General features: G+C 38.6%; 1 protein-coding gene across 1 annotated transcript in view; it reads left to right on the top strand.

The window, feature by feature from the left end:
- CNTLN (centlein) overlaps positions 1-21,395 on the top strand; it is a 221,234-nt gene extending 199,839 nt beyond the window's left edge. Inside the window, exons 25-27 of the mRNA XM_075136251.1 lie at positions 11,054-11,239; positions 12,577-12,654; positions 20,640-21,395. Coding sequence (XP_074992352.1) covers positions 11,054-11,239; positions 12,577-12,654; positions 20,640-20,741 — 366 coding nt within the window. The 3' untranslated portion in view covers positions 20,742-21,395. The remainder of the gene's footprint in view (positions 1-11,053; positions 11,240-12,576; positions 12,655-20,639) is intronic.
- The last annotated feature ends 6,179 nt before the right edge of the window (positions 21,396-27,574 follow it).

The following is a 27,574-nucleotide window of genomic DNA, read 5'->3' as shown; positions in this document are numbered from 1 at the left end:
CCATTTGAATGATCATTGTTTCTTCATCTAAAAATGCTAAGCATAACAGACAATTGTAAAATTTTGTAATTGGCAAAAATGGACTAACTTTTTATTGAAATAGAACTATAGTTTGCTGTGCACATGAAAGTTGAGTTATTTTGAAAAGTTTACACAATTGTATATAAACGGTGCCAGTTGGTAGTGTTGCTTGACCAAACAAAGGTTTTTTCAGCAGGTCACTGGGACATTTTGCAAACAACAGCAGATAGTATCACTTACGTAAATCAGCACTGTCAGTTTTGATTTGAAAGTGGACACTTTTAATGTGACTTCAAGTTGCTAGAAAATGTTCCCCACTGGGAACACTTAAAAGCCAAAAGATAAGTATATTTCATTTATTACACTCCAAACTGTCAACACTTTACCTAGAAAAGTATACCCAGAGTCATTATTTTGTATTGTATGGAGTAGATGATGAGTCTGCCAATCTGTGTTCAGTCAGAATCAGCATAATACTTGGTTACAGGGATGTGTTCCAGTCTGATGAGAATCAGTATTCTTATCTGCAGAATACACACCTTTAAGAGAAGATGTCCTATATGCAAAGCAAAATTTGTGTAACTGAAAAAATCTCACCATTAAAAAAAATCAGGCATTTATTGCTTCTTTTTCACTATGCATGCTGCTTTAGGAAAAAAAGGAGAAACACAGCTTTTATTATGAAATACCAGCCTTTCTTAGTTCTGAGAAAAAATTGGTGATAAATTAAGCTAATCTCCATCAGGATTACTCTGCATCTGGGATTTAGGCAAATTGAATCAGAGGGCTGAATAGTGACAGTGAATATCTATTAGGCTGTAAACAGAATAATAGGCCCAGTGAATTTTAATGAATGAAGTGAATGGCTGAACTCCTATAGTTTACAGAAGGCATATGGTTAGTGATGCATACAGTATGCCAATAACAGCATATAATGTAGATGTCTTAATGGATAAAATGTTGATTACTAAAAATGAAGAATAAAGAGAAAGATTTTGAGAAGCTTTTCCTTACTCTTCTTTTTCTTTGCTTCTTAGTCTTAGAAGAATAGCACTACACTTTGGTTTTTGATTATGATACGTAAAGATGATAACAGGTGTAGCTTAAAATATGTTGAATTTTTTTTTTATATCCCCCTCTGTCTTAAAGAGTTTGGAGGAATTGATTCAAATTATTCAACCTGTGTAACCAAATTGCAAGGTATGTCAGGTTTCTGTAGCTGCACATGTATGTCTCGTGCAAAGTTTAGATGCATGTCTGACTCACGCAGGTGATTTTGTTGATACTAGTGCTACTTTCATATTTCTTACAGTGCCTGGGAACCATTCTCATAGACCGTGACTCTCTAATAGTAGATACTGTGTGAACAGATCCAACAAACTAGAGTTGAACAGGAAACTATTTTCACTAACTTGCAAATAACTTCCTTTTCTGCCTCAGGAAAAAAAAATCTTCTAAGTTTTTCAGAGAATGAGACTGCAACAGGCTCAGCTGGGAGCTACTTGGAGACTCTGCAGTGCACTCCCTGCAAGGGTATATATGTGATTCCTTCAAATGGCTTGGAGAGACTGCTTTTTAAAGCTGATAGTCAGCCCCATGTATAATCTGGAGATAGTTAAAAAGATGCCTAGTTTAAAGATAATAGCCAGTTCAGGGTCTAAAAGATAGAAACGATGTTGACTGGAAAAAGGGCTAACTGGAAGACTTGGAAGATGGACACATGAGTACAAAGTATATAGTAAAGGCTCTGGGCTTGAAGTGATTGGAAAACTTTTTAGCAAAATGACAGGAAAAGTAGCAAAACTTGGAAAGGAGGAGAAAGGTCTCCAGTAATGATTCATTTAAGAGTTCACGTAGAAATAATTGTTCGATGTATGTTGATCAGATTACTAAGAAAGAAAGCTGAAGCCGAGAGAACAGAAAGCACCCATATACAGAGCCTTGTGAAGTCTCCACAGTAATTCAGAAAGGTGGGAGTTGAGGGGATTCCCCAAGGGACATGCCGAAAGAGCTACAGAGAGGTGGGAAGAGCTTTAGGCGGGTAGAATCAGAAAAAACAACAAGTGACAGTATTTTGAGGAAACACTGTTGATAAGATTTATGGAATTTTTTTAAGAGTATAAGGAATGCCAGAGCTGACCTCTTAAATTAGGTTTCAAACACATTTGTTTCAGCAGTGCAGTGACCTTACACAGGGCATCTGGTTTATAGTTTTCATGCTTTGCGTGTGTTCTGCAGAAGGATAGCATAAGCTCAGACACTGAACTGAGTATCAGGAAGTCTTGGTGCTCTTCACATCTTGGTCACTGACCTGCAATGTGACCTTTGGAGTGTTGCTTCACCTCAGTATTTCTTGGTCTGTCCTGAATATTCTTTGTTTGCCATGTCCGGTATAACTATGCTGACTTTGTCTGCCCTAACTGTTCAGATAATGAACTCTCTGAGATTCCAGACATCTCTTACTATACATGCGTGAAGCTCTAATCTCTGTCAGTGTCTTTTTTTTTCCTCTGTGTAAATAACTTGATAACCTTATAATATATGATATTTTAAAGGAATGATGCTAGTTTTGCTAGCACCTGTGTAAATCAGAGGTAATTCTGTTGAAACCAAAGAATTTACAGCAGGGAAAAAATTAATGTAAATGCGGTAGGACTTAAATGCTGAAGTAAATAGGACTTTAAATTACTATTATTGCCCATTTCACATAAATATAATTTTAGAAACCAATACATTTTGACAGAAATATTCTGCCTGTCATCCCACTCTGATTATACATATTTCAACTCATTCTCTGCTATAAAGAAAACCACTGTTGTAGGTCACAAAACATGGTCATTGTGTTGAAAATTTAGCAACAGTACAATGAAAACTATGGAGTGTTTGCTGGTACTTAAAAAAAAAGCATCAGTCAGAAAACATTTGGGTCTACAACTGAAGGTTTTGACAGTCTGAAAGCTGGACCAGGAGAGATTAGATAACTGTAAAGCTGTAATATTATGTATGACCAAATGTCCCTCATATCAGTAAGTATCTACTGTGTGTTCTATAAATGAGGTGCCCAGCTGATGCAATAAGAGGGGCTTCATTCTACCTAAAGCCATGTTACAAAGAATACTATGAAAAGGAACAGATTTTTAAGACAAGATTTCAGGCACAAATGAAAGTGTGATAGCTAAACAGTTCTCAAGAGAGGATTAGAAAATAAAAAGAGAAAAAGCTGACCAGTAATACAAAAAACTGTAATTTTGAATCACAAAGGGAATTTTAAAACACATAAGTATACCCTTAAGAATATATTGTGTACTTCTCTACAGCAATATAAACTACATTGTAATTGGCCAGAATAAGTCCATTGCTGCATCTTTGTTTAAATATGATTTGTTTTGAAAACAATCTAAGTTTAAAAACTGGCCGCAACTTAAGTAACTTTTCTATTAATTTGTAAATAAATTGAACTATCTTTTAGGACATAGAACAATGTATTCAATTTCCTTTTCTTATAAATGTCAAAAATAGGTTGAAATATTTTTAACATTCTTCCCTGTGGTTTTCTGCACCTGGAGCTGGTTAAGAAAATGCAGTCAAAAGAACATTCTCAATTTTGTACTTGAAAATAAATGGTTACAAAGAAATCATTTGTTTTCAATGGTTTTGAATCGAGAAGGAATGGTATTTTGGTAAAGAGAGATTGATAGCAAAGGTATTTTGGAGAAATATGAAAAAATATAGTATTTAAACAGTTGCCAGCCAAGTGAGACTTTCTCCCCTCTGTTCTCCTAATGGCAAGCAGGAATAACACAAGCCAGCATAGTTGTACAAATTCAAATCTTACCTGTGATGGGAATAAGATTATCAAATTTTATGCAACATAGTGTTTCATTTCTGTCATTGTACCTTAATACTGCTCTTCTTTATTGCATTTTAACTGTTTTTTGGATCTGCAGTTCTAAATGCCAGGAAGCTGAGTTCTGTGTTAAAATACTAAATCCTGAGGCCCCTTATATACTGTGTGACTCAAGGGCTTTGTCAGTAAAGCCGTGGTGGGTTTAGTTTAGTAGCTGAGAAACAATACTGTGCAAATCTGTCTACACTTTTCCAGATGTTCTTATTATAATTGGTTTTGGGATATTACTGAATTCACCTTTTCTAGTTCACAGTCTGTCATCCATAGCTCAGAGCCATGAAGAAGGCAGGGTTGGGCTAGGATGTTGGACTGCAAACTGGAGATAGCTTTTGCCACAAGAGCTTTTGCCACAAGAAATATGGTAATATTTTAAATGACTTCAATTAATTTTTCAGATCTTGTCTGTTATATCCTTAGTTATGCTCATGTGTGTTCAGATTTGCTTGTGTTAATGGATGTGGAAAATCAGGTTGTAGATGCAACTGCAGTACCGTATTATGTTGTATGTACATACTGCAGTTTCTCAATCTTTATGTAAAATGGGATTCTTACAGGTCATCAGGTGAGGCATTTCTTCCAGGCAATGTGTGCTTTCATCTTCCACTATCTCTGTGAATTTGTGAGCACTATTCTCAGTGCCAATCAGCATAAGATTGTTTATTTTAAATAATATAAATCAATCTGATACCTAGCTTTACTGGATATATTTCTCCCTTTCAGCTCTTTTCTGAATTAGCCTTTGAAACTTTGCAGCTCTGCTCTAGCTTTTAGATAATATTGTCACTTGAATATTCCCTTGAGTGTACCTTTTTGTTTTGTTTGGGTTTTAATGCATTCTACAGCTTGTTTGTTTACTCTATTCTTAATGGAAAAGATAATAAAAGCGTATCTTAATTCCTCCAAATATGTACAAATAAATCTCCAAATATGTACAAATAAATCCAAGAGCTGAGCCACGTAGCTTGAACATATACGTTCATAAATTTTAGAACTAAAGCAGAAACTGTGACGGAAGACAGGTAAATAAGACCAACACACCACACTATAAATGTGACCTGTGTGACATTGGTGAAATAATGTTACTACCACTTTAATATTTGGCAATAGCATTCTTGGTCGGTACTGAATACTGAAGTTGGTGGAAGAAGATAAGACTGGTCTATATCTCCTCTACACCTTTACACTCTACTTTCAGGGCATCTGCTGGAGTCTCTGAAATCACATATGATCTCTGGGGCTCATAAGAATTACATTAACCTCCTGAGGCTGACTCATTCCCATGGGTCAAAATGCTACATGTTAGAGCCCTTGGCTAGACAAATCTATTGCAGTGGTCTGTCTTGTCTTTATTTCTTGTCTACACTCTTGTACCTTTTCTGATCGAAAAAAAGTTATGCCTAGAAGGTGTATTTGTTCAAATGAAGGAGTTAGTTGATGTAACTTAAATAATATATATAAAAAATGAGATTACTATAGAAGCGTTTTTCTTTCGTCTGACATACCGCAGCCATGCTGTGAGATCAGTTTAAACATTATTACTGAAATCATTTTGAAAGTCATTTTTAGAGCGGCAATAAGGACCAAATAACTGTACTTTCATTGAAGAAACTTGAATGCTTTTTTCAGCTGCTGAAACAGTGCATGACATCATCTCTTTCTGTCACTTTGTCCATTTATTCTGTTTTGTCTTGTTGATCATGAGCTATTTGGGGTGGTAATGCTTTCTCAACCTTTTACAGCGCTAGGATCTGCCGTAACATTAGGCCAGCAATAATTGTTTTACCACAAAAGTAGAGGTGTTCTTTAAACTCAGAGTTCAGTTCTGTGAAATTTAGATCTTGTTTTCCACAGGCAGCTGCAACATCTTCACAATACTTTCATTCCTTTATGAAACTAACCTTATTTCAGAAAAGAGTTTCCATTTCATTTTTGGTGTAATGCTCTGGGTCACATCCTTACACCATCCCAATCTACAAAACAAGTGAGATACATTACTTGTATCTAAAGACACTTTCATATTGAACTACACACAAAATACTATGTATAGAATTGTTCTGTGTATTATACTGTATTATACTATTATACAGTTGTTGTTGGTTGACCCTAGCGAGCAGCTAAACACCACATAGTTGCTTGCTCACTCCCTGCCCCCAGCAAGACTGGGGAGAGAATAGGAAGAGCAGAAGCAAGAAAACGCACGTGTTGAGGTAAGGATGGTTTAATAAGTGAAGGAAAGAGGGGAAAAAAACCCCAAGGGATGTAGACCAATGCCCAGCTGGTCTCTGAGCAGTGGCTACCTGCCACACCAATCCCACCTCTGTCATCTGTCCCAAGTATGTCCCCTGCCTACTTCTTGTGCACCCCAGCCTACTTGCAGGGTCAAGGCCTTGACGCTGTGCAAGCATTGCTCTGCAATAGCTGGTGTGTTATCAATCAACACTGTTCTAGTCAGAAATCCAAAACACTGCACCACAGGAGCTGCTAGAAAACAATTAACTCTATCCCAGCCAGACCCAGCACAACATTATTACTATAGTACAAAGCACAGTAAAGCTTAAAATTTTCAGTAACTAATGTGAGCCATGGCTTCTGCCATGAGATCTGCACCAGTGCAAGACTGAAGTCTAGCTATACATAGCTACAGTGCTAGCATCAGACTTTGGTCTGTCTTGGGGCCATTAAGTTTTATTATACTACAAACAACGACAACAGAGTGTGTAAATTAACATGGTAATTACGAGACTAATTTTAGGCATTGACTTGGTCATATGGCATTACTTGGGGCCATTGATCAATTTGTGTCAATTCCAGAATCAACTAGTATCAGAGCTTTTCAGGATGCAAAGACCTTATTAATAGTCTGTTGTTAGGGTCTGTGTATCACCATAGCTTCTTTGAGTGTTTAATTAAATGTGACCTTTTAAATGAAAAAAGACCTTTGTCTTTATACATCTCAAAACTGGCAAAAGATAGAGTGCTAAAAAGTGTTTGCATGCCGAGACCAAAATTGAAAACTATTATCTTAAGAATTAATATTTTGGGTTGTGAAAATAAAGTAAAAAGGCTTACAAGGGAGATATTTTAGAACTGTATGCAACCTGGTAGATGTAATACATACTATATAACCATATGGAGTTGGTAGATAATGCAACAATTGCTACTGATTAAAGAGAGCTGGGTTTTTTAAGCTCATGTTGTTAGAATTTTAAGGGGTTTTTTTTTCCAGTCAGACTAGTAGCAATTGCAGTGGTCCGACAAGATGTGTTGTAGATTTATTTTCAGGAATTAATAAGGGATACTTCTTCTATTTGGCTGGTAGCAGGAATTCCCACAGGAATAACTCTGACGGTCACATCTAAGTTGGGAAAATGGCTTTACTAAACAAAATATCCCCTAGATTTGACACCAAAGAAAAACAAAGAGAAAAGATCAAATCCTAGTATTACTAGTACTAATAAAGGCATTGTTATCATACATCGATACAGTACTGAAGTCATATTCTGCATTGATTTCATTGCAGGCAGTTTGTATCACCTATGTATGCTTTTAAGTTTAAAAACAAGCAATTCTGAAACACATAGTCAGAAATGGTTTAGTGTAAAATCCTTCACTTAGCTTCAGAATGCATTCGATCAATTTCTTATCAGTACACTCACCAACAAAACCCATGTTGGTTAACTCTTGGGTTTTTGTAATTTTCAGTTTGGAAATGGTTCTTCATAACTCAGTTAAAGACCTGTGTGGCTTTGACATTGAACATTTCTGTAGTAAAGCATGAACTGACATATAGATGAAATCACTAATAAGTAAACAATTTAGCACATGAACATATTTGTAAATGATGGATGAGGATGTATCAACAGAAAAAGCAACTTAAAATCATAGGAAGGCTATCATTTTTTTAAGGCACTTATCCAGTGAAAAATGTATATCAAAACATTATTATTAGATCTTAATAATGTGAAGAAGGCAGGTTCAAAAATACCTGGCCTCTGAGAATCCAATTTGGAAGTCCATAAAGTAGCCTTATTTTTCACATATGGTGAAAGCCCATGCTTTAGTGTTTTAGAACTGCTCAGGGAAAAAAGGAATTGAAATGCAAGTCCTCTATATGTATGATTTACTGTGATTATATATAATGTATATGCTTGCATATCAAAACCTATTTTTCTCTTTCCTTGATTTTTGTTTAAAGTTCTTTTTTTTTTTTTTTTTTTTTTTTAACTTGCTGCTGTAGATTCTTCAGGGTCTTTCTGGTACCTCCTTTCTGGAACTCTGAACTAAAAGACAAGCAGTTGCAGTTTCTGGGTTCCACTCTTGCTATTGCTATCGGCTTGTTTATTCATCATGAACCTCTTCTGGAGTTTGGATACACCAATAAAATTTATCTAATAATATCATAAGACTGTTGTCTGGCAGAGATGTTCATGTGAATGTTTAACCTTGTTTATTATCATGCTTTTTATGCTATTTATCATTATTTGTAGTCTTCCCATGTGGCTTTGCAGTTAATTTCCATGATATTTTACTCCTTTAACTTACATATCCTCTTTGCACCAGTGTACAAATGTGCATCTTCTAGCCTGATCACCTATGTCTGAGAGAAATCTCCTTACTTCTAAAATTTGGGAAGCTGATTTAATTTGGTTGAAAAAGTACAGTTGAGCTTATTTTTCCATTGTCAAATACATCTCCTACATGTTGCAGGAGCCAATGTATTGTTGGACTGTTTCAAACGCTACAAAAACGTTGTGATTTATCTGTAATTTTTTTTCATAGTGTGTGTTTTTCTTCTTGGGGCTCTCTTGTCTCTTAGTCTATTTCCTTCTATGAGCTTGGTCCAAGTTGCCTTAGCTCCCTGCCTATAACATTTCAAGCTTTTTTATTCCTCTCAGCTCTGTCTATGTACAAGATATTTTGCTGGAAATACTGTGATGGAGGAATCCACACTTGAATCAGAAAATGGGACAAATTTCATTTTACTTCCTCTCCCCAAGTTTGTGGTAGGGTAATTTTGTTTTTAATAATTAAATTTTAGCTAAATACAGGAAAATGTTAAGTTGGGAAGTGGTAGAAAAATAACCAAATCTTGGAATCGGATGAATCTGTTGTGCTTTCTTTGAAATATATCAGCAAATGCTCATTAATGACTGTGTTTTGAATATACTAGAGGCTGTAGAGTACTTTACCCCAAGTGCCAATAAAGAGCCTTCATAATTCTGCAGTCAGTTTCTATGAGATGAAGGCATTCTGTAGAGAAAGAATTTTCAGGAGTTTATCAGCTACTGGTGAGAGATAGTTTAATAAGATGCGCCCCACATACGACGATCGAAAGAAAACCTTATTCTCTCATTTTAAACTCAGCCAAGGTGTCTGTGTTGACAATCACAATTCTGCTTGAGTCATGGAAGTTGAATACGCTAGGAGGATCTTCTGACAATGCGTTAATGCTCTTGTCTCTCAGCCAAGAATTTTAAAATGAAATTATCTTGCTCTGCTTTTGACAAAACGCTTTTGTCATACTTGCATAAATATTGAAACAAATAACTTCAGTTATACACCAATGGTTTATACTAATGCCTAGTGTTATTCCACTGAAGCAGAGAACTTTAGGAATAGGAGAGGTAGGAACTTGAACCATCAATTCTTTGTTGTGCAGTTTGGCTCTTGTTCAGCTGTGGAAGGTATTATTCAAGCTCAGTACATGTGTGGTGTTGGGGAACAAAAACCAAAATCAGGTTTGGACTCCATTCCGCTTTCATTCAGGTCAACAAAGTCTTTTCAGCAGAATGCTTCATACTGTTTCTTTTATTCCAGTTTTAAATAAACAAAGGAGAGTGGTCTCACCCCTGTTGGGTTTCTTCTTTCCCATTAACTGCGAGTACAATTCTTTGTCTAGTCATCTCTCTATTTTTTACTTTTCCTAGGTTTTTACATCAGCTTTACTAAATCCCAGCAACCCCTTTTTTCCACTCCAGGTAATGATTCTCCTTTCCTATCATTTAAACCTTTCAAGCAGTTTTCTTTTAATAGTATTCTTCTGTTTTTCTGGATTTTTTTTAAGCTGCGAGCATCTTTCTGGCTTAGCAGTGTATACCACATTTCAGAAATAATCATAGAAAAATTGTCTTTTATTATTATTGTATTTGTTAGTCACTAGTAATAGTAGTAATGATAATAAAGGCAGTTTAATTATGCAGCATTAGCAGCATCAGACATGATGAGCTCTAGTTCTTGCTTAAAACGAACTAAAAGTCTTCAACAGCAGAAATGGGATCTTCATTGAGGCTTCTCTTGGCACCCCTGCTTCAGACCTTGTCAAAGCCAGGGTTAAAGAACAATTGCAGTGGTTCTGGTCTGGCACCTGATCTTCCTCCCACCACCGGAGCTGGTATCTGTTTAAAACACCTACTACCTGCTAAGGGCGCCCTTGCAAAGAGGCTGCCTGTCCTGGCTAGGCCTTCGTATGGGCCAGCTCCTTAGAGGATACAACCCTTCCTATGCAAGTCTTGAATAATAATTAATACGGTGGACTTGTGTGCTCCAGGGGTATGCTACGTATGAACAATGGATAACCACTGCTGTGACGATTTAGATTGTAGAAATTATATCGGGAAGAATCGGTAGCCAGGACAGTTTTGAATTACCCTGTCTTGGTAGGAACCAAAATTTTCAGGTTTTGAATAAAGAGGTATACTGGTGTTTCTTTATGCAGTGAGGGATGAATAAGCTTTAAAAAGATCTCTGTTTGACCACAGTAAAGCCTGACACTTCTGCTGTTATTTCAAGAACATTTCTGGTAGACTGGATCAGGGAAGGATTTTAATTGATTCTGCGGAAGCTGCTTTGTCTTACTACTGATGGCATTATGAATATAGTTATTTTGCTAAAGACATAAAAAAAATTGTACCTATATTTAAGAACATTTTCTGTTTTAGTATATTCATATTTTGTGTTCTAAATACCATGTTATCTAATATTACAGCACGTATCCTATTGAACCAATAACACAGAATGAAGATCATTCCCATCTAAAGGAGCTTAGTCTAAATGATACTGTTTTTTCCATAGTGTTCGCACTTTAAGAAAAATTGCAATGGAGTATTTTTTGCTTGCATCTTCCAGGCTCTAACCAGAGAGTTACAGCACAGCATACAAGAGCTGAGAACAAAAATCAAACAAGCAAAAAAAAAGGGAGAAGTGAGAGCGTGCAAAAAGGGTCTTTCCCAAGAGTCTGTTCAGTTGGCAGCGTCTATCCTTAATGTTTCAACAACTGATCTTGAAGAGATACTAGAAGTAGAAGATGATGAGGTAAGTTATTTTAAGGACTCTTCAGTAAAAAGGGGTTAGATCAGAAGACGCTGTATATTTGCGTTCATGAGGAAAAGGATTTCCGGATAAAGACTGGAATTTCATTGTGCAGCATCCAGCACAAAAAGAACAGAACAGTTGGATTTAAATAAAAAGGTCAGGTTAGAGATTCTTAAGGTGGCAAGATTTTGGGCATGCCTAAATAAAATACAAATATACTGTTTTGAGCATGTAGATGTAGAGACATTATTTGAAAATCCTTAGTAGTTTCCTTTTTCATGAGACTGTTCGGCAGGGTTATACATTTTAAATAGATTTCTGCATTAATGAAAACAAAATTAGAATGTGTCTTGCTGTGCCAGATTGATTCCATTGATGCTTCCTTTCTTGAATTGTGATACCTCTTAAACATATTTCTAGTAGACAGATGGTTTCTGGGGGATTCCATTGCCTTTTTTTCTTGATTTTGTCACACATTTTGCTATGAAATACTTGATAGTGTTTCATCAAATCACCCTCTATTAAATAGATACAGTAATAGGATTTCTTACCCAGATTTATTTAGGCCTGATCAAATAATACATGAAAAAGCCTGTATACTTACTTTAAAGAGTGTCTAGGAGTTGACCATTATTGGGCTGTAACAGTACTCTGGTGATGACTTAGGTTTAGCCTTATTGGAGCTTTATATTACAGAAGTCACAAAAGAGAATTTTCACGTTGGTTAAATAAAGGAGCATTATATGTGTATGCACTGATACGGATTCATTTCATGAATACAAATAAAATGGACCGATCCCTGCCCTATTTACTAACATTTATACACCCCTGTAAAGTGATTTGCTTTGACAGAATTGTTCCATGCTTCCCATTCTCAAAGTAATTTCTACATCCTGTATATTTTGTTGTAATCACTGTTGTGACTATATGTGTAAAACACACAAATATACTTAACTATAAATAGAAAAGAAATTTAAAATACAGGTGATGAATTTATATTACGATACATATTCCATTTATCAATGTGTAGACTCAGGAACCTTTACATCGAACTCGTAAAATTCACACATAGATCACATGTACACCTGTATATTCATGTGAAAAGAACATGCCGTGCATGTTTCTAGGGACAATCACAGACAAGGATAGGTTTATAAATTTAACAGAGCCCTCATACTTGGTGGATATGCTTCCTATGACTAGTTTTGCAAGCGTAGTTCCCATTTCCACATGCTATTTATTTAATGTATATCCAGTTGCACATTTCCTTTATTGTTCATTATGTTCTTCTCAGGTGGTGTCAAAATATTGTGTCTCTCATATCTTTTTATTTTTAGGAAACAGCAAAGACAAAAAAGGAATTTGAAAAAGATAAAGAATGGCTGCAGTATATACAGAAACTTCTTGAAACACAGGTGCTAAATTTACGTCTTCCCTTAATGAAATATAACTTTCTACTCTGAGTAGCTAAGTGTTTTTAGGTTGTAATTAATCTGTTGCATTTGTAATTATGTTGCCATTGACGGTCCCAAACTATACTGTGATAAGGCAATGTAAAATCCTTGTTTTGTATCATTTCCTTTTTATTTCTCTTAAAATAAGAGTCACTGGGTAAAACTGAAGAGATGTTAACCAAGGACTCGTCATAGCTAACTTCACAGCTGAAACCAGTGAAACAATGCTGGAGAAAACCAGCACAGATCTTGGCAAATGTGTTAATTGAATTATTGAGATAGTGTGTAACGCTTGCTAGAGTGAAAAGGATCCATTCTCTCATACCTCTTAGGAAAAAGAGATTTTTTTATTATGTGCCTTGAAAGTTAGTAGTTGATATGGACACCTGAGGAGTTCATGGGTTTCAGTGACCTTTTACTGTGGACCTGTTTCCAGTCAATTCATGTTTTCCTCATAGCCAGACAGCTGTTTATTATCGTGTCTTCCCGCATTCTCTACAATATTTTCTACTGAGACCTCGAGCAGCTTGTTAGTGGGAAGTAAATATTGATTTGGCATCCTGTCAATGCAGAAAGAATGAAAAAATTTCCACCAGAGGCCCCTCAAACATTTTCCTATCGACATTTTCTGGGCAGAGAGGAAAGCTGCATAGAGGATGACAAGGCTGAGACTACCAGAAATCCCTGAGGGGTCCATTGAGACTGCTGCTGTGACCTGTGTGATACTTTTTCTTCTCTTTCAAGTCTTTTTTTTAATACACACAGAGTCTGCTGGGATGCTCCCCTCTTGTAAGTGATCAAGGGCAGTTTATTGGCAGGTGAGAGCCCTGCTTTTCTAGGCATAGTCAGCTTTTGTTTGGACATCACTGACAACATACACTGACTCTTGAAACTTTTCCATTATACTTTAGTTGTCTGCTTTATTCAGATGATGGGTAGTTGATGTCTGAAAAGAAATAAAATGATTTATAAATCCAGCGTTCCTAATGCATATTCACTAGCATGGGTCCATTAGCGATGTAGTTCATTTCTGATAAGAATGTGAATGACTGAAAATATTTTGAAAGCCATTTCAAGGGAACAATCACATTCAGATTTATATATTTTATCATTAATAGCTTTTGTGTCTAGATTGTGTCCTATGACCAGATTTTTAAGAAATGACAGTTTTTCCCTCTTTCATTATCAAAACTTACTACCATTAAGGCTGCTTAATTGCTGCAGGGGAGGAGATGGAAATACCAGTTTGCTTTTGCTGGCTTTGTCAGAAATACTGGCATTTTAATTTAACCTTGTAGTGTTATATGGAACTCAGCAGTAAAAGCACAAAGATTTCTATTCCCTAAATTGCCTTCATTTTAAGAATTTTTAAAAAATCTATAAATTTCAAGATTCTGTCCATATTATGGACTCCAAAATAGGAATCAGATTCATGGAATACAACGGTGAATTCTTATTCTATTTTTTGTTATCATTCTTTGGCAGATCGTTAAAAAATTCTAAGCAGAATTTTATCACTTCTCTTTGCCTGTGAAGCAAAAACGAGGACACGGAGAGTGAAGGGGTTGTTTACTATGTAACCAACTATATTAGGATCGCAAATGTTAGCTAAGGATAGAGGAGCTCATTGCTCTTAACTGTATCAGTTTGTGTACAAGTTAATAGTGGTTTTCAGTGATTTTTGCTCCATCTTGTGGGGGTTCTCAGGAGGAGCCCTGAGGGTAAAAGTAATTCTTGGCAAGCCGACCGTCTTTAGAATCACAAGGAGATTAGTGCTTTTTGGGAGCAGCCAGCTCTGCTTTTCATTTCTGTCCATGCTTAGTCACATGGGTGGAAATTGCTAAGATTTCTTGGTCTCTACTTGGGAGCAGGTCACAGAAAAGCTCTATGTCCTTTAAAATGCTTAACTCATCTCTGTAGAGAGTTTTAAAATGCTTAACTCATCTCTTGTAGAGAGTTTGGTTGTGGTTTCCTTTAGTAGGCATTGGTAATGTTTCTGATCAGAAAACTAAATAAAGCTCATGGTGAAATGAAAGCTTTTTGTCAGGACTTTGCTCATAACAGACTGCTCACCTAATGATACAGGTTGGCAAACTGCGTACCCGTTTGCATCTCGAACAAAGATGCAGGCTTGCCCTTTTCTGGTATTCTGAGAAAATGCTCGGTTGAAGATTGCATCAGATCACTTAATATTGTAGTTTGATATAGTGTCTTTTTATGCCATTGAGCCAGGACTTTGGAACATAATTGCCCAGCAGTATTGATTTAATTGCCTAGGTTTATTTGTAGACTCCTAATTATTGACTGGAGGTAAATTTAATGGAGAAACCTTTATGAACACTGGGAAACTGCTGCTGTTGCTGTTATACATAATGAACTGCATCATATCCCTTTAGATCATTCTTCAAGCTAATTTTATTCCGCTGTGACAGTACGATAACATTTAAAATGTCATAGTCATTTTATTTTTATTACTGACATACGCCATTTTACTGCTGCATTAGAATTTTGGGGGGGACTGAGGGAAGCACTAGTTGCTTTTTACTGTCATTTTATAGATTCCCCTAAAGTGTAATGATAAAGGATCGCACACCTCTGTTTTACACTTCATCTGTACCTTTATTTTCCATACTCTTATGACTTGAAAAAGTCTAATTTCTGTCAGCTTTACAAGAATGTTACTATTTCAGTGATAAATATTTTTGCATTCCTGAAGCTCATGGACCCTGGTCAGAGTTTGTGTGTTCTTATTTTATCAACTGCTATAGAAACACACATGAAGAAACTACGCCACTGCTAAGAAGCTTACAATTTGGTAGAGACACCTCTGCATTAATGTTATTATGTAAATAAGAATCATATAATCGAAAAGTACAGTCATGTTCTGAATTCTATAGAGCTGGTAAAAATGACTTATTGTCCAAAACTATGTCTTGAATGGCCCACAAGTGTTTTGTCAGTTGCTTTTTTGTATTTGTACATTAACACCCAACAACTAGAGTGTTCTCACTAAAGTATAAAAATGAAACATCTTAATAACTGAGATTACGATAAAAGGTAAAAGGTTCTCTTGCCTATGAAGAACCTGTGTGTGGAGAGGCTTCACAGAAGCACATGCAGATATCTGCTACGTGCACAGGGGTATCTGAGTCATGTATAGAGACATCAGACGGATTATGCATTAGTGATCGGGCATGGGAGAGAGAAGCTGGGAGAGGTATCCCATTATAGACGATTGAGTTTTTAGCGGTTCATGGTATTTGGGAGACGAGGGAACAAGTATGGTTATCTCATTATGTATGTGTGTTTACAGCTTGCATGCCAAGTGATGAGGCTTTTATCTACTTTCTCCCTCACATCTGGGTGTGTATGTCTTATTATTTGAACTTGGCACAGTATAGCAGCACTTTCTTTTTATAATCATTAAAAAAAAAACCAAACCAGCAAACTTCTCTAGCTTTTTCCCATCATAGGAAACTTATATAGCTAAATCAAGAGGATGACTTAGTTTCACATAGCTTAGACAAGATTTCTTGTACCAGCAAAGGCTTTCATTCGTTGTGACTGATTATAAGGAACAGCATCTTGGAACAATCCTTTATTAATTTTGTATGTGAGTACAGCATGTTAGCCCAATCCAGATTACTGCCTGAAGTCTCCAAGAACCATTTTTTAATAAAACACAGATCATCTGCCTAACTCTTTAAAGCATTGAACCAAATGACAGCATTGATATAGCATGTCCCTTATGAGATATACAGCAGCACTTGCCTTCCCTCCCTCCTCATGCACTCCTCGGGATATCACATCTCACATAAACAAAGCTGCCTAATAAAATCTTTCCTCTCATGACCTCATTATGTATCTACAAATCATATTCCAATGGTGAAAACTTCCAGAAAAACTCCCTCCCCTCTGTTCTGCGGAATCTCTGTAGGTATGTGTATAATCCATCTCTAGAACAGGGTTTGGAACAGTATATTCACTCTTCATTGGTAGGAATTTTCCCCAACCCCTTTTTAGGATTTGCACTGGCTTCTAAATATAGATTTCCTGTGGTGTCATCTGGGAATGTGCACTAACAGCTATGGTTGTTTCCTTTCAGTTTTCTTGGGTTGGAACGTGCCTGCTTTGCTTTCATTAGTCTCCCTCCAGCCTGTGTCGGTCTTCTCTTTCTCTTTGAACAGGTCTCTGCTCATTGCCTGTCCTCTGCTCACATGCACACTTGTGTTCACCCATGCACAAACACACATGTGTACACTCGCCACTGCCAGCATCACCAGGTGTTTCAAGTACCTGCACCATAAAAAGCAGCACCAGTGCAGTCTGAACCATATCCTGGGCACCATTAACATTGATATCAGACCATCAGAAAGTAACCATGATTTTTGTGTCATTACGAGAATAAGAGCTCAGTCCTGTGCACTGACAATCTATTATAGAATAAATCTATGTTTTATCTCATGCACAGAAACAAAACCACAATGCATCACTTATCCTGGACTGCAAACAAGGAGAGATTGGCTTGATCACTCAGGATAATACAGACAGGCACATATGTATTTATATAATCACGTATATACAGCCATCACAAAGCAGAATGGACAAAGAACAATAGCGAAATGAAGCATTTCTCTAATTTTTTTTGTAAACTTTGATTTTTAGTTTATACTGAAATTAGGAGGTTTTGGTCATTATCATCTGAGTTTCTTTAGTTTTATTTCAGGTTATTCTTTGTGGTTCACTTAATTCAATTTAAAGTAGCTCTGCAGTGTGTTTGGATATTTTGGGGGGGCAAATGTATTATACTGATAATCCATATGGGGAGATTTAAAATAGGTGTAACCACTAATTCATGTATTCCAGAAATTAAACACCTTTATTTTTCTGTTAATACATTTTAGACTTTGTGAAGCAGAGGCCAAGTAACATTGTACTCTGTAAATGGAGATGCTATGTCTCATTAGAATAACAACATTGTCTTGCATTCATTATAAGTCTTTTCACTGGCAATCAGTGTATATTTATGCAGTTATGCTGAGTGAGACTCAGTCATGTTGTGTAAGGTCGATAAATATTGCTAGTTTATTTTTTACAGAAGGGATCTCCAAAAGAAGTATACTCAAGGTCAGAATAAATAGGTGAGAGAAATAGAAATAACTATCAGCATTCATGAATCTTTAGGATTATGTTACCTTACAGTTACCCATACACCAAGATATCTGATAAGTTGTGTAAGAAATATGCCATTTCATTCATATGGCTTTCTAGTATCAAAGAAGAAATCTATAATTCTGGTAAAGATAAATAAATAAATAAATATCTTTATATCCACATGTAGTTTGCGCTCTCAAATTTTCTGAAGTTATACAAATCAATTAAATACTACTATTCTTAAAGCGTACCATAATGTACTGATTTAGGGTCACTATCACTGTTAATGCTTAGTGTTCAGATAAAGTGGTTGTGGCACAGATAACTGGAAAACATTTGAAGGCAGTATCATTCTGTATTAAAATATATAATTATCAGTGGTATAAACAAGCTTTCACTCCTTAGGTGTGCACTTAGCGCTCACTGAACTCCCAAAGCCTTCCCCAAGCATATGGCAGGTTTGGAAGCTGGGCTGAGTACTTTGGAGTAGAGACATCTTCAACGGTTGTGAAGTTCTGGGGAGAAATGTAGAGGGAAGCTTCCCAGGATAGTTACAGAGCCATCATTAAAAGTAAATCTGACAGGCTTCTATTAAAGATGAAGACTGTAGAGATTATCCAGTTCTGGGTGTCTGTATGGAAAGAAAACCAGATAAAAACATACAGCACTTTCTCTGAAACCAACAAATGTTGAAAGAACGACATAACGTTCAACTTTCAAATGCTCTTGATATAAATGAATGATTTAAATAGAAAGAGTTCTTGAAAGATCACTTTGCTATGACATGGAAGCCACAGAGAGTAGTGAGCAGCAAATAAAATGTAGCTAGAATGATATGAGCCAGAGATATCAATAAGAAACCATTCATCTCAGGCACAACATTAAGGAGGTGAAATGTATCAGAAATGAATGTAGTCAAGCTAGGCAAGAAGAATTAGAGACTTTGAGGTAATGGGATAGTGTTCTCGTAAAAAACATATTTAGACAAGGAGAGAGAGCAATTAGAGTGAAAGCGATGCTGGGGTCAGGTGTTTTTAAAGCACAGTAGCAAGTAAGTGTCACAGAATTTCAGATAAGATTATGTCTTATATTACTCTGACTAGATTTGTCCTCAGTGAATTGGCTCCCGCTATTCCCCAAAAAGTCATCACAATAGCGTACAGGAGAAAGCTGACAGGTGTAGATGACTATTAGAAAATTCTTACCATAGACGGAATTTAGTTATGACAGATGGAGAGATGTCTGGCCAGCAAGTACCAGCCCTTCAAACCCCCTTTCCTGTAGAAAAGGGAAAAAATGCATATTATTGTCCTTCTTCTGTAACTGCGAAGTGACTATCAAGCAACATGTAGGATTGCCATTACAGTCACTTCATGATAGATGCTTGCTATTAACAAGATTTTCCTTGCTATCATTTTAGATTTTTTTTCCTGACTTCTTAGTAATTATAAATATCAGTGTATAGATTTATATCTGTATACCAGTTCAGACATTACAGCAGCATTTGTATTTGATGTACTTTTAAGTCTGGTTTTTTTTGTTTGGTTGTTTTGTATTTTTTGTTTCATATATCTGGGAAACAGGCAGTACTCTATCTGTTATAAGTACCATACAGTTTTCTCTTTAAGATGGAATATTGAAGTGAAAAAATAAAATCAGAGCAGCGATACTGAAGTGTGGAACTAGAGAGTGGTTCTACATGCAAAAAGTATTGCCTTGAACTACAGTTGTGAAAAGGAGAGGAAGCTGGTGATTGGCCTGCTCAACCACCTGCTTTATTTTACCTAATTTATTTCTGGTGGCCATCCTAAGGTAAAATTATCTCTCCTTCTGATATGAGCATCAGCTGTGACTTTTGGTGTGCGACTGACCCCTCGGTCATCGCTGGTCTCACCAGGAGTTCAAGAAACCTGACAGAGTTCTACGGAGCTGACAGAGACTTTCCAAGGGTGAACGAAAACTCTTTGTCTCTCCTCTGGCGCAGCAGCAACCACTCTCTGCGTGGAGCTGCAATGACTAGTGTTTTGTGCCACCTCCAAAAGTACTTCCCAGCATACAGTGCACTGATGCACCAAGACTGTGAAAGAAAACCCCTTTAAGCATTAAAGCAATGACACTGAAAAATACGCTAAATCTCTTTCTTTGAAGACATCGATTGTGCAAATATATCTTTTATATGGGAGGAGATATAAAAGAGGTTTTCACTTTTCTCTGTAAATATGTAAATACAATTTTTTTGGTATCATGTTTTAGAGAAGCAGACGTTTGTGTAATATTCCAATCAATGTAATTGGAGCTTTTGGGGGTTTGGGTTTTGTTTTGCTTTGGGTTTTTTTTATTTACAAGTTTTCACATGTGAGTCTAAGGCAGTTGCCACAGCATTGAGAGCCGTGCTGGTAGTTCTGTTTCATCCTCCTGAGAGTAGTGAACATACACTACCATTTCTGCATGCCCTAGAGTTGACTGTAACCTCTTATTGATCAGCTGATTGAAGATAAATGACAGAGATGCTGGTACTGCAGTTTACATCATTAACATGGTCAGTAAAGCATGAATTGTTCAATAAGGCGTTTATCTTTTTTCATTTTACTCTGTTCTTTTATCATTTTTATGATAGAGAGCAAATTTTCAGACACTAACCAGGAGGGTGAACTTTAAAGATCAGATGTGTGCATGTGTGGTAGTTGTCAGAACTAAGTGAAATCTAATGGTTTTAAGATATTTAATAAATGTTTTTCACATGAAGAAAATAAAGTTCAATGATCATTTTTCTTATTATGTTTCTTTTCCAGTTTCCTTTTGCCTCATACTTAATGGATGCCATACTGGAAAAATTAAATGAGAAGAAGAAACTGGTAGAAGAGTACAGTTCTCTCATGAAACACACTGTATGATGTTGCTAAGACCTATCTTTGCAAAGTGTGACTAAAATATGTGTGCTGTTTCCTCATGTCTTTCCTCTTCACATAAAGAACTGTCAATATGCATGTTCAATACATAAGTAGAAACTGTGAACTAATTAATTGTTGAACAAGAGGAATTAATTATGTTCCTATTTAGAAAGGAGTGTGGTATTTGATTCCTGAAGACAAAAATTGCTGCAAATCAATGCAAAGTTAAAGATGATTTTCCTTTAAATGCGTTAGCAGGGAACACCAGTGCAGGCTTTGTAGAGAGAGGATTTTTTTGATACAACCAATACGCATGTGTACAATTCAGAAAGTATAAAAAGCAGCTAAGTAACTCCTGGTTGTACTAGTCAGAACTAGTAGAAGTAGGATTTACAAAAGAACTGGGAATATCATTGGGATTTTGAATACCTAATTTCTTTTAGCTTCTTTGTAAATCCTGGCTTTATGATATATGCTACATAAAATGATATGCTTGCTTTATGTTGGAAAAAATGAGAAAATGAATGATTGTAGAAAAAAAGTATTCAATGTAGAGTAATACTCCTGGGAAAAGCTGTATTTTCTTCCGAGTTGGAGTGTATTGTGTACAATGTATTTAGTTGTATTTAAAAAATTCAATACAAAAAAGTTATTTCCAGTGTGGGTTTTTTTAATTAGTAGTCCCAGTTCTTTCTCAGCTAACAGCAAGCTGCAAGCCCTCACTTTTCTTGGGAAAATGGTATAGAGTTTTAGTCAGTTGTTTCCACCAAGATTTCTCCGGCAATACTAACAAATTATTGTTGCTTCCTCAATTCTTTGATCTTAAGAGTTTGTATTCCTCTGGACCAACCCACCTGAAAACACAAAAGACCCAGGATTTTGAATTCATGTGGTAATAACATTTAGCTCTTATATATGTCTCTTCATCTATGGATATCAAGTTGTTTTACAACAGATATAATTATCATTCATATTGGGTGGGGAATCAGAAGCAAGATCTATTTGGCTTAAGATTACTCAACAGAAGCATGAAACAAAGTTTTCTACATGTCCGTCCAGTGCTTTTCCTAGGATGTCACCGTGCTTCTTTTAATTTATGGAGTACACTATTTGGTGTCTCTAAGAAAAGGATGAGGAAGGGATGACATCACTAAACCTACTCAGTTATACCTGGTGACAACAGGGTCTTGAGAGAATTTTTATTGGAATTACTGAAAATCATGCAAACATATTCCATCTGCACCTGTAAATTAAGACCTGGAACTAGCCTTATATAAAACTATCTTTAGGAATCGTTGACTGCCACCTTTTCCAAAGCAAGAAAAAAGGGACATCATATGAAACTATCAGGTGAAATATTCAAAGCAAGCAAAAGGAAACCACTCCCATGCAAAGGGAATTGAGCTGTGGAACTACTTGCCTCAGGGTTTTACTGAAGCTAAAAATTTACATGGGCTCCAATGCCAATAAAATTATGCCAACAAAAATTATGGAAGATAAATCCATCAAAATACATAGAAACCATGTTTGTATGATTTTCAACATTTCCAGCAAAATATATTCGAAAATAATTTCAACACAAAGTATATTGCTGGACAGTGGAAAGAACTTCATGAGGCCAAAGCTCTGTGAAGATTAGCCCCTTTGTCTTCATTTCCATGTTCTGCAAAACCTGCTGGTGCAAGTCTGAACTTGGTACTCATCTTAGCGCTTGCTGATTTTTTGTCTTAGTGAAAGACCAGGGAACATCAGCTAATTCACATGGAAAACAAAGAACTTTTTGAGACAATTTCCCAGACTAGTACCTTTTTCTTGTAAGTTAAACGTCTTGCTTTACTGGCCCTGCAAATTTCTGTATCTCCTGGGCACCTGGGTATGGAGAGAGCTCTTTTCTTGGACCAAGAGTAAAGAAGAGTGGTGAATGCTGCAGAACCAATTTATTATCTACTTCATCTGGAGAGAGAGAGAGAGAGAAAAATAAAATCCTTAAACCCAGGTGGACCCAGAATTATCACCGTTTTTTCAAGGAATGGAAAATACAGCAAGTGTTATTTATTTGCAGCTGTTTCCCTTGTGCATCATGTCACAAGAGACCCAAAAATGCTCTATAAAGAAAATTATTTCTCCATAAATCTCGGTGGCCTAGGCCTTCAGGGTGGGATTCATTTTCTCTTTCTTTTGAAAATTGTTAGGTCAATAAGCCTGATGATAAGCTTACTTGGCCAAAACATCGTATTTGGACTCTTTACCCAAGTTCGGCAGGATGTACCTCAGTACAGATACATCTCTTTCCCTTCATCCGAGTCTTCTGCAATTGTCTGACACTCCTCTGATGAGACTTCACCTCTGTCAAGTAACTGTTCACTTGCTAACGAGTGAGCCTGCAGAGCTGCCATCAGCGCTCGTGCTCCATGGAAGAGGCATATGGCGGCTCACTCCGGGAAGTGAGTGAGTCACTGACGGCAGCAGCACGGTGCCTTGATCAAGCGAGCGACAAGCTGGCTATCTGGGGACTGCACATACCCTTCCAATGAAGGAAAAATCTTCCTCACTCGATCCAGCAAAAGGCCTTTAGAAAAGATCACTTAAAGGACTTTTGACCTATCTTCTTGTCATGGGCAACAAAACAGCTTCATGTAGGGGAATTTCCATCAAATTAGTTTATTGGCAATGAACAAGCTTTTAATTACTGATTCTGGTATTGAGAAAGCAAACGTACAAACAAGTGCTTAGGACAGTCCCAAACCCGGTCCCACACAGGCTGCCTGCAGCTGCCAGCTGTGCCCAGTGCACTCGTAAATGGATGTTCTGTCCCTTCTGCCTGCGTGTTAACCTGGAAGCCTTACCACTAGACAAACTTTAAGGAAAGGTCTCCAGTTTATACCAAGGAAGCACGTGGTTAAGTACTTGATGAAAACGTTGGAATCAAAATTACAAAAATTTACTGTTTCTGCATTATTTTAACCACCTTAAGTCTGCATGACATTGCATCCCCAACCGCTGCTTTGGGATTTTGAGTGGGGTGGCAGTCTTGGGCCTGCTCTAGCAAGCAGTCCTCAGAGAGCTGCTCTGGAGACCTGGCTGCTTTCTTTGGTTGTAGGTCTTAATGCTTGCTAATCCAGTAGCAGAGCGAAATGCATTCTTAAAATAAACCATGGCTGCTATAGTGTTGCTTTTTAAGTTTCTAAATCTAGAATTAGAAAATACAGTCCATTTCTACCATTCCTGCTGTTCTGCTCAGAGAAGCTGGTGCACACAAGCCTTGTGAGCCAGCAAAAAGGCAAAATGATGGGTTGCCAGGTCTGTTTCCTCAGTCCCTCAAGGAGCCTGTTTCTGGCTGATGCTTACTCTCCTAACACAAACATGCGGAGAGAGGCAAAAGAAATCTCTCACTATGTTTTACTTGCTACACCAACTTGTTCCTTCTGATGCAGAGAGGATTAACTTAAATTGTGTATTTTAAGAAATGGTTTTTAAAACCCTACCCCCAGCACTAATATCTCGTTACTTTGGTCCCTCTGAAATGTAAACAGAAAACATTTTGAAAGTAGGAGCACACAGACCAAGGGATGGTGGTGTTTCTTCCATGGCATTTTCACGTTCACTTTCACTTTCTTGGGTCAGTGGTGTGTGTCCTTTACGTTACAAATCAGCTTCCAGCCTCCAGGAGCATCAAGCTGGGAGAGCAAGGCTCAGATTATAATTTACTGTCTCGGTTGTACAGTGAAAATACTGGATCAGCCCACTTGGATCTAGACTCAGCCTAGAGCCTGGGAGCTCGGTGTCTCGGTGTCTCCCTCGCTGTGCCTCAGGGCCGCCTTCCCGAGGGGAAAGACGGGGCCTGGGCATCGCTGAAATGGCTCGAGCTCTGGCCTTTAGCCTCCACCTGACACCTGCCCATAGACAATGCCGCAGCATGCATTGCAGCAAGACATAGGTTGCTACAGCAAACCAGTATAGGTAGCAGTCATGACCCCAGTCTTTAAAGACCATGAGACGCCAGTCATCTTCTGCTTATGAAATTCAACAGTACATAACCTTATCTGTTCCTCTTTGTACGTTCACCCAAAATCAAATCCCCTTGAGGTACACACCGGACCCCCCATCCTTTTGCATCACCCACCAAGTGTACCCAGGTCCTTGAGCAAAACCAATCCCACGGATGGGTTTTCCCTTGCCAGAGGCAGGAGTAACCCAGACTGTCTGCCCCAGCATATTTCTTATGTGCACGACAGGGACTTTATCTCCATCTACAGTACGTAAGAGTCTTGATTGGGCAGGGCCAGCTCGATTGGCAGATCCCCGGGTATTGACTAACCAGGTGGCCTTTGCTAAATGTGTGTCCCAATGCTTGAATGTCCCACCACCCATTGCTCTCAGCGTAGTCTTTAGCAGTCCACTGTATCGTTCAATTTTCCCAGAGGCTGGTGCGTGGTAGGGGATGTGATAGACCCACTCAATGCCGCGCTCTTTGGCCCAGGTGTCTATGAGGGTGTTTCGGAAGTGAGTCCCGTTGTCTGACTCAATTCTTTCTGGGGTGCCATGTCGCCACAGGACTTGCTTTTCAAGGCCCAGGGTGGTGTTCTGGGCAGTGGCATGGGGCACAGGGTATGTTTCCAGCCATCCGGTGGTTGCTTCCACCATGGTGAGCACATAGCGCTTGCCGTGGCGGGTTTGTGTGAATGTGATATAATCAATCTGCCAGGCCTCCCCATGTTTATATTTCAACCATCGTCCTCCATACCAAAGAGGCTTTACTCGCTTGGCTTGCTTGATTGCAGCACATGTTTCACATTCGTGGATAACCTGTGCAATAGCGTCCATGGTTAAGTCGACCCCTCAATCACGAGCCCACCTATATGTTGCATCTCTTCCTTGATGGCCTGAGGCACCATGGGCCCACCGAGCTATAAATAATTCACCCTTATGTTGCCAGTCCAGATCCACCTGAGCCACTTCAATCTTAGCAGCCTGGTCCACCTGCTGGTTGTTTTGTTGTTCTTCAGTGGCCCGACTCTTGGGTACGTGAGCATCTACGTGATGTACTTTTACAGGCAGGTTCTCTAACTGGGCAGCAATATCTTGCCACAATATGGCAGCCCAGATGGGTTTGCCTCTGCGCTGCCAGTTGTTCTGCTTCCACTGCTGCAACCACCCCCACAGGGCATTTGCCACCATCCATGAGTCAGTACAGAGATAAAGTACTGGCCATTTTTCTCGTTCAACAATGTCCAAGGCCAGCTGGATGGCTTTCACCTCTGCGAACTGGCTCGATTCACCTTCTCCTTCAGCAGTTTCTGCAGCTTGGCGTATAGGACTCCATACAGCAGCTTTCCATCTCCGATGCTTTCCCACAAGACGACAGGACCCATCAGTGAACAGGGCACATTGCTTCTCGCTTTCTGGTAGTTTGTTATACAGTGGGGCCTCTTCAGCACGTGTCACCTCCTCCTCTGGGGATATTCCAAAACTTTTGCCTTCTGGCCAGTTCGTGATCACCTCCAAGATTCCAGGGCGACTGGGGTTTCCTATTCGGGCTCGTTGTGTGATCAGTGCGACCCACTTACTCCACGTAGCATCGGTTGCATGATGTGTAGAGGGGACCCTCCCTTTGAACATCCAGCCCAGCACCGGCAGTCGGGGTGCCAGGAGGAGCTGTGCTTCAGTACCAACCACTTCCGAAGCAGCCTGAACCCCTTCCTGTGCTGCCAATATCTCCTTCTCAGTTGGAGTGTAGCGGGCCTCGGATCCTCTGTATCCCCGACTCCAGAACCCCAGGGGCTGACCTCCAGTCTCCCCGGGTGCTTTCTGCCAGAGGCTCCAGGTAGGGCCATTCTCCCCGGCTGCGGTGTAGAGCACATTCTTCACACCTTGTCCTGCCCGGACTGGCCAAGGGCTACTGCATGAACTATCTCCTGTTTAATTTGCTCAAAGGCTTGTTGTTGCTCAGGGCCCCATTTGAAATCGTTCTTCTTCCTGGTCACGTGATAGAGGGGGCTTACAATCAGGCTGTAATCTGGAATATGCATTCTCCAAAAGCCCACAAGAGCCTAAGAAAGCTTGTGTTTCCCTTTTCCCTAGTTGGTGGGGACATGGCTGTTTTTTTGTTGGTCACATCCATTGGGATCTGACGACGTCCATCTTGCCATTTTATTCCTAAAAACTGGATCTCCTGTGCAGGTCCCTTGACCTTACTTTGTTTTATGGCAAAGCCAGCCCTCAGAAGGATTTGGACTATTCTCTCCCCTTTCTCAAAAACTATTCTTCTGCAGTGCTGCCCCATACGATGATGTCATCAATGTAGTGCAGGTGTTCTGGAGCCTCACCCCGTTCCAGTGCGGTGTGGATCCATCCATGGCAAATGGTAGGGCTGTGTTTCCACCCGTGGGGCAGTCGGTTCCAGGTGTACTGGACGCCCCTCCAAGTGAAAGCAAACTGTGGCCTGCACTCTGCTGCCAAAGGGACTGAGAAGAACGCATTAGCGATGTCAATTGTGGCGTACCACTTGGCTGCCTTTGGCTCCAGTTCGTATTGAAGTTCTAGCACGTCTGGCACAGCAACATTCAGTGGTGGCGTGACTTCGTTCAGGCCACGGTAGTCTACTGTTAGTCTCCACTCACCATTGGACTTTCGCACAGGCCATATGGGACTGTTAAAGGGTGAGCGAGTCTTGCTGATCACTCCTGGGCTCTCCAGTCGACGAATCAGCTCATGGATGGGAAGCAGGGAATCTCGGTTGGTGCGGTATTGTTGCCGGTGCACTGTTGTGGTAGCGATTGGTACCTGCTGTTCTTCAACCCTCAGCAACCCCACAACAGAAGGGTCTTCTGAGAAAC

The sequence above is a fragment of the Calonectris borealis genome, chromosome Z (assembly GCF_964195595.1).
Source record: "Calonectris borealis chromosome Z, bCalBor7.hap1.2, whole genome shotgun sequence".
Lineage (NCBI taxonomy): Eukaryota > Metazoa > Chordata > Aves > Procellariiformes > Procellariidae > Calonectris > Calonectris borealis.
The sequence above is the reverse complement of the archived record's forward strand: the minus strand, read 5'-3'. Positions and strand labels throughout refer to the sequence as shown.